Raw genomic sequence first — 8,666 nt, forward strand, 5'->3', positions numbered from 1 at the left:
ATTAAAATAATAAATTAAACTCTAACTCTTAGCTTATCGAATTAAAAACATTATAACATTATTAGATTTATCATTTTTTAATGAATTGTTTCTTTTTCTTTTTTAATTCTTCAACTCCTATTACTTATATTACATATAATAAGTTGTCAACATGAATACTTAAAAAATTTGAGTTTACGAACCAAAATCACAAGGCTATTTGCCGTCATCTATTATGTTTACAAGTTCCGATTTTGATGTGATTTTAAAAATTTAAAGTAAATTCAAAACTCTAACTAAACATATATTATATAAATGTTTATTATAATTTTGCTTCGATGTACTTTAACCAAAATTGATTTTATACTCACGTATTCATATTCAAATTTATTTTTGATACAATTTATATAGCTACCGTACATCGTACGGGTATTAGGATTAGTATGTTACATAAAACAAAATAAACACATGGGTAAAAACCTAGCCGATACAAGAAAGTATATAGCTTGATCCAAAACAGGAAACAAGAATTATAATGTGGCTATAATGGAAACAAACAAGTAAAATAAGTACGACGACTATAAAATAAAAAGGAGATCCGGCCCAAAGAAACGTCAATCGATCTTCCCATGGACACCGTTTGCATCATGTCGGTAATGCAAAGTAACCTACCCGACATTTGAAGTTTTCAAACCGATTACTCAATTTTTTATAAAGGAGTAAAGATAAAGATATAATTGCCAAGCAACTTGTATGGCTCACCCAATTTGTGTCTTACTATCCAATTTTTGAAGAAAAAAAAGAGTCGTTGGCTATATTATCACTGAAATTATATATATATATATATATATATGGCTACCATAGCTAAGAAAAAAAAATAAGTTTAACATGTGATCTTGACCACTCAAATTAAAATTCAAATTAATCTCAACCTTTTAAATTAAAAGTCAAACATAAATATTTTAAATATAGTAACTCTTTTATGTATTTATTATACATTCTTTAATCATGATAACTTTTAAAAAAATTATTATAATGGATATCAATTTGAGAATGGACTTGAATTTAACTACTTATAATATTAATTGTCAGCTCACGTATTATGAAGTAACACATTTATAAACTAAACAATATTTAAAATATGAATTAAACAAATATATAAGAAGTTCGGCTTACAAAATTTTTAACAAAAAAACAATATCATTTAATTAGGAGATCACATGTCAAGTAAATAAAATTGTTTGAATCCCATTATGATAAATTATAATATAGAAGTTTAATTAGGAGTTCATATGTCAAGTAAATATGTTAAAAGTGTTACTTTCTTGAATCTAAGTTTAAAGTCATAAGAAATAACAATTATTTGAGTTTACATTTAAATTCTATACAAGTTTTTTTTTTCTTTTTTTCTTTTTCTTTCCATTTTATGTCATGTTTATACCAAAACAAACATATTAGTTTGGTACTATATGCGGTAACAAGGTAATGGTGACCAGCTTTGTCAATCATCCATTTTGAATTTTGATTGTTATTTACTGGTGGAATGTTTAAAAGATAAATGGTTAAGTTGAATAATTATATATATATATAATATAAATATTAAAGCTATAAGGTAGAGACTTACTATGGTATAATGACTATACTTAGCGGTTTAAAACTAAGACAAATCATATACTTTGTAGTAGGCCTATTAATCGGGTTGATTTGCATACGGTTGACGGATTGAAACTTTATGACCCCAACTTAATTAAGCTAATAAAAGTTTTAAGACAGTAACTTCAACTCGGACCTGAGTAAGGATCTACCTAAGTGATCCGATTAATATGTTGATTTCAGGTGGGTTAGTGGGTTGATTTCATGTTACATGGGTTAATAAAAGTAGGTAGGCAGGTTAAATGGGTTAGCAGTTTGATCCCGGGTCATGTGTGTTGGTAGGTTGACAGGTTGATTCTAAGTCAAATGGGTTGTGGGATAAAATGAGTTGGTAGGTCGACTTTTAAAAAAACATTATTTAAATTTAAATATTTTGGGTTAGCAAGTTGAATTATTAACCCCAAAAGTCAACCTGGCCCCAACCTAAAAAAATCAAGTTGGCGGGTTACCAGATCGAGATTTCACAATCTAACCCAATATTGCGAGTTGGTTTCAAGTCAAAATTCGGGTAAGATCGAGTATTGACAATTTTAATATATATCAAAATCATTAAATTCGAGTAACTCACTAAGGAGGATCTGGTTAGGATAATTAAATTTAAATCTATTTGCAGATTTTACAATACTGTCCTATACCAATGACGATTTTAATTTTAGATTATTTGTTTAAGTTTTTTTATGAGATAAAGTTGATCGTGTTTTGTATGCTTATCAATATACTTTATTGTTTCGAACTCGGTCAACGACCGAGTATAGATCTAGTTCTTGTGGTCCACGGAAATATCTAAAAAAAAAAATCATGTGCTCGACTTTTATGGAAAAAACTTATCGTACTCTTTTACAAATCAATAATATATATTTTTTTGATTTTTCTATCTACACATCTATTTACATTTTTACGTACAAGTACAAACACTTTTACATATCGCCTATGTATTATATTTTACGGATAGAAATTTGGAAAACATCATAGTGCAATACAATTCGAAATTAATATGACCACTATTTTAACAAATATATATAAACATTTATACATGGGGCAATTACGAAACATTTTCAAACTATATATAACGATGTGGTAAGCTTGTGGTCTACATTAAACTTTTTCAAAAACTTATGATCGTTGACGTATTTTAGTGTATTCTTGAGGAATAAAGGTACTCGAAGTATTTATAGACAAAACATTCTTTTGGAAGTCACTTTTGCATGATAAGGAGATTTTATTGCATTAGTTTCTAAAGTAAACTCTCATGTTACTTTTGTACCAAAACAACAAGGTTATATCAATAATATTTCGGAACTTAGAGGTCGTTTGTTATGGATTTTGTGATTGTGATCTCGAAAAGTCACTTTTCCTTTGATTCCGCCTTGGGCAAGGTGTGACATTACTTGAAGCAGTCATACCACCAATCCGTCTTCCTTGTTGTTGCCTTAAGTTGAACCGCCAGCGGACCCCTGTTAGAATATTCGTGGTATGAGAGAATTCGCTAGGTCACAAGCTAAGCTAGGTAATTAAAGAAAATGCATGAATCATTAACAAATTAAAACAAGTTTTCTAAATGCGTGATGTATGCTTGCTGTCTGACATTGCACATTTATTGGTAAAACGATCATATATCCCTTTTATGTGTTTGTATGCGATAGATAGTGATATTGAAAAGAATAAAACGGAGTTTTTGCTTAAACAATATACTGTATATACTAGTAAAAAAAAAATCCTCATCTAACAATTAAGCCAATTGCGAACATACCTGACGGAGAATGTGTAAGACGTCAGAAACAGTCGTCCTTAATGTTTGGTGATGGAGTCCATTGGCATTGCCTCTGGGTCTAGTTCATCCAATGGCTTGCTGCCAACGGCTCTAAGCTGAATCGCCAGTGTCACAAATGAGCCACCACCTGCAATGGTATTGTTGCCACTACTGATAGCGAACCCTGATAATGTATTAAGGGGAAGACAGATAGGTAGACCCCCATCACATTCCCTGTGTTTCTGCATAGACCATACCACTATGGAGCCAGATCGGTTGACACTAGTCTCTTGGAGTATTTGATGACCGCTCTCGTCAATCTGTTATTGCAGATATCAAATAATGTCAACAACGTTAATTTAACACGTACAAAAGTTTTCTGAATGAAAGACATGCTCGATCCTCTGTGTGTATATATATATACCTCATAAACAGATATGCGGTTCCTGGGGTCCTTGCCAGTAGCGTAACGTCCCACCTCTGGGAGTAAGAACCCAATAGGCCTCCCTGACGCGTCCCACTGCGAAAGAAAACCAGATCAAGTTAAAATGGAATTGCGTGAGTTGTGTGTTTGTGAATGTTTAATCAGTATAGTACCTCATGACGTTGACGTTCATCTCCAAGGATTTCAAGGACAAACTCTGGAGAGTACTCACGTAGATGAAGGGTGACGGTTGCTACTATGACCATTTCTTTGGGATCATCAAAGTAGGGAGACTTACGGACAGTTGCAAAAATCTGCAAGGTTTTGATATCATCACCTTGTACAAATGACCACGGGTGATTGTCAATTGTGGGATTTATAATCTGATAGAAGGCATCAACCATCTTTTGTCCCACCTCCATCATATATCTATTCTGGTAATCACACTCATCCCCTGCAGCCCATGATCGATTGTATTTTTAATCGTTATATATGTGCAAATCATCAACACTTATCATTTGTATAGAATTATGATAAATATGGATGGATGATCAAGCGTGTACCTCCAGGAATACTCTGCATCTCATAAGATTTTCTTTCACATGATCGTTCAAGGCATGCGACCCATCGTTCAGCTCCAAATGCAAAGCCTGCATGGCCCAGATGATTGTAGTGCTTGCGGTATCTTTCTTCAATTTTCAGATGCTCCACCCATATGACCTGTTCGAATCAATGACATATGTAATACTAGATTAAATGTTTTGTTCATGAGTTCATCTATCAAATTAAGCATACCCAACTTCTATATTTTCTCATAGCTCAAATATAAATATCCTATAATTAAATTGTCATTGTGAAAAAAAAGGGTAAATAGGTGAGAACCCTCTTGCCCCAAGTATCGTCTTGGTACCCAAAAGACACATCGCATAAAACTCATGTACGATGACTCACCATTCTCACACATAGATCACAAGATATAGTTTTACCGGCCACTTGCCTTTGACCATATTTGAACATGTGATTTGCAATCTTCGTATGTGGGCCCACATGGTGGCGGTATCAATTGATTTATGATAAATTGTTAAATGAGAAAACAATATTCATAGACAAATTTATATGAACCGAACAGTTAAAAATTAAGCAAACGTATGTAAAATCAGAAGAAATCAAAACGAAATTGCATATGTAGTAGAAAAAAGATATGACCGACATGTTTTTTGGTCCAGCCTCTTTTTAAAATTTAGATTTCAAAAGTTAATATTATTGTTAAAATTCAAAACTTTTCATTTAACAAAAATACATATAACAAAACAAAATTTTAGAACATGACAAATAATCATAAGCTGGTTACATAGCATCTTCAATCTCAGATTTTCATTAGTTGGATAATTTCATTAACTTACACCTAGGATTTACTTACTCACTTAGTTATATAGTAGATGAATTGGCCTGCGCTTCTAAAAGTAAATAGTTAAAACAAGATTCATAAATTAACCTTGGATAATCCATCGGTTGTTCCTTGTATCCAACATCCGGATGGATAACCAGCATTCCCAGAAGCTTCAATTGGAGAGTCTGCGACTACCCAAGTTGATTGATCAATTTGTTTACAAGTTCTAAGAAAAGCAAACCTCCTTTTGGGAATAAATGGTGTAGTCGCTTGCAACTCTGTATATATCTGTGAGACAATACAAATAAGCCAATACATAGAAAAAAATTAATACAGGAAAGAAAAAAAAAAGGAAAAGTGAATAGGTGTAAATTACATACAAGCTGCAAAGACCCATCTGGGTTATCCAAGGATGGTCCATTGATCAAAACTCGGATTGCTATCTCTTTCAACACTATGGATGGAAATAGTTCACGCCATTTATTCTGAAGAAAATAAAAAATGTAAGGATCGATGAAGATGGTTTTATCTATAGTATAGATATAAAAAAAGAAATTTAAGATGTACTAATTATATTGAATTGGGCGGATGAGTTACTACGTACACCAGTGGTGAGATCATGTGCCAGTCGCATTGGTTTCATGTTGACAACAGCAGAAGCCCTTGACCCTTCAGTCCATGAAGAAGAAGAGCTGGAATAATTTGTCCCGGGGAAGGTTTGTTGATAATGTTGTTCGTCAAGAATGTCCCTGCCATCGATTGGAGACTTAGTCCATAGAATCCCATTGTTGTCGTTAGCAAGGATGCACAATTCTTGGACAGCAGAGGTGGCAGCGAGGGAATGGTGGATCGTCTCCTCCTCTTCCAACGGAGTAACAACACGACCAATCAAGTCAAGTTTGAAATCCCTCATAAGTTTTTCATCTCTACCAAGATACTCTTCCTGTATATAGATCATCAACAAATTAATACTACATACATACATTACCCAGTGGTCATATTACATCCATTGCATCTTTTTTGAGGGTTGGTGTTGTAGATTTATCATAATATATACTCGACGATATATACTTATATATATATAATATGCATTAATTAAACGTACAGCTAACTTACGTACCAATTGTTCATCTGTAATTGGTTTCTTCAGTTGTGCTAGTGGTTTATCAAAAAGGAACAGCTCTTCATCATCATCAATGATCATCAATTGGTCTTCTTTCTCATTCTGCAACGATTATTGTTGTAACTTTTTGTTGACAGGATCAAAAATCGTCGTCATGTTATCCAAGAGTTTTTTCCTCTATTATTTCCTTCATATGTTGTTATTTTACCTTTTTATATAAGATACGCCAGATATGAACCAAACGAATGCCCACATCTAAAATATACGTGAATTTTTTATTTTTTTTTATAAAAGTCTTTTAATAAAATTCAAAATGCATCCAATCTTTTTAAAATCAAATATTATCTATCTACAATTAATTAATCTCTAAATATATAACAAACGAGATTATTACAAAAGAGGTAAGCAAAACATTATGCTTTTTTAGAAAAGTATTACTCGTACAAATTATATGGAGTCCAAAGAACCCCGATGTATTAGGAATTTACACTGATAACGTTAAATAATTCATGAATTTTACTGGGGGCAATCTTTGGCTATTTAACACTCAACATCAAATAATTCAGAACCGGCCTTGATATATATATGAATCAACAAAATTAGTTTTCTAATTAAATACGTGATGCTATGGGCAGTGTATGTGTTTGTGTGCGGATATAAATAAATTCTCATCTAACACTTAGCCAATTGCGAACATACCTTCCAGAGAAGGTCCTTGATAAGGTGGACGACTTCCCGAATAGTCTCCGTTATATAATTGTAGATGGAGCCCATTGGCATTGCCTCTGGGTCTAATTCATCCAATGGCTTGCTGCCAACGGCCCTAAGCTGAATCGCCAGCGTCACATATGAGCCACCACCTGCAGTAGTATTGCTACCGCTACTGATAGCGAATCCTGATAATGTATTAAGAGGAAGACAGATAGGTGGACCCCCGTCACATTCCCTATGTTTCTGCACAGACCACACCACCATTGAGCCAGATCGGTTGACACTAGTCTCTTGGAGTATTTGATGACCGCTTGACTAGTCAATCTGTTGCAGATATCAAATAATGTCAACAACGTTAATTAACACGTACAAAAGTTATGTGAATAAAAGATATGCTCGATCGTGTGTGTGTGTGTATATATATACCTCATAAACAGATATGTGGTTGCTGGGGTCCTTGCCAGTTGTGTAACGTTCCACCTCCGTGAGTCCCTTAGGCCTCCCAGACAAATCCCACTGCGAATATATATTAACCAGATTAATAAATAACTAAATTGGAGTACGTACGTACATAGCCATTGAATTGTACGTGTGTGAATGTTTAGTATATAGTAGTACCTCATCACGTTTACGTTCATCTCCAAGGATTTCAAGGACAAACTCTGGAGAGTATTTAGATAGCTCAACGGTGGTGGTTGCTACCATGACCATTTCTTTCGGATCATCATAATAGGGAGACTTACGGAGGGTTGTATATATCTTCGAGGAGGACTTGTCATTATCACCGGTATCAAATGACCACTGGAGATCGTCAATGGTAGGACTACGAAGACTGATAATTTGACAGAAGGCATCAACCATCTTTTGTGCCACCTCCATCATATATCTACTCTGGTAATCACACTTATCCCCTGCAGCCCATGATCAATTGTATTTTAATCATTTTATATACAAATATATGCATATACAATCATCAACTCTTAGTCATTTATAGATAATTATGAAAAATATGGATGGATGATCGAACGTTGTACCTCCAGGAATAGTCTGCATCTCATAAGATTTTCTTTCACATGATCGTTCAAGGCATGCAACCCATCGTTCAGCTCCAAATGCAAAACCTTTACTGCACAGATGAATGTAGCGCTCGCGTTCTACAGATGTTTGTTCAATTTTCAAATGCTCCACCCATATGACCTGTTCAAGACACAATATACATCAGGGCATGCATTACGGATATGAGGTAAATTCATAATATTGGCTCCTCTAAAAATAAATAAAAGAAGATTCCTATATTAACCTTGGATAATCCCTCGGTTGTTCCTTGTATCCAACATCCGGATGGATAACCAACATTCCCAGAAGCTTCAATTGGAACATCTGCGACTACCCAAGTCGATTGATCAATTTGTTTACAAGTTCTAAGAAAAGCAAAGCTCCTTATGGGAATATCTGGTGTAGTCGCTTGCAACTCCGTGTATATCTACATGTGTTCGAGACAATATATTATATACAAGCTAGCTTCAAGCGACTATAAATATAAGCTAGCAAATACAAGTATATATAAAAAGGAAAACAAGAAAGAAAGAAAGAAGAAAAAGAAAAGTGAATGGGTGTAAAATACATACAAGCTGCA

At 33.8% G+C, this 8,666-nt stretch overlaps 1 protein-coding gene across 1 annotated transcript; it reads right to left on the minus strand.

The window, feature by feature from the left end:
- Window positions 1-4,334: 4,334 nt before the first annotated feature.
- Window positions 4,335-7,099, minus strand: LOC122610723 (homeobox-leucine zipper protein ROC8-like). The gene is made up of 6 exons (XM_043783688.1): window positions 7,019-7,099; window positions 6,317-6,421; window positions 5,801-6,139; window positions 5,577-5,681; window positions 5,302-5,484; window positions 4,335-4,526 (listed from the first exon to the last, which is right to left on the minus strand). The coding sequence occupies exons 1-6, from the start codon at window positions 7,097-7,099 to the stop codon at window positions 4,335-4,337; spliced, it is 1,005 nt and encodes a 334-aa protein (XP_043639623.1).
- Between the last annotated feature and the right edge of the window lie 1,567 nt (window positions 7,100-8,666).

The sequence above is a fragment of the Erigeron canadensis genome, chromosome 8 (assembly GCF_010389155.1).
Source record: "Erigeron canadensis isolate Cc75 chromosome 8, C_canadensis_v1, whole genome shotgun sequence".
NCBI classification, from domain to species: Eukaryota; Viridiplantae; Streptophyta; class Magnoliopsida; order Asterales; family Asteraceae; genus Erigeron; species Erigeron canadensis.

Excerpts from the sequence above, each read along its gene's own strand:
- LOC122610723 (XM_043783688.1), bottom strand. The coding sequence starts at position 7,099 with ATGCCAATGGGCTCCATCTACAATTATATAACGGAGACTATTCGGGAA. Across the intron at positions 6,140-6,316 it reads CAATTACAGATGAACAATTG|GAAGAGTATCTTGGTAGAGA; the intron begins GTACGTAAGTTA and ends ATCTATATACAG. Across the intron at positions 4,527-5,301 it reads CAACCGATGGATTATCCAAG|GTCATATGGGTGGAGCATCT; the intron begins GTTAATTTATGA and ends TGATTCGAACAG.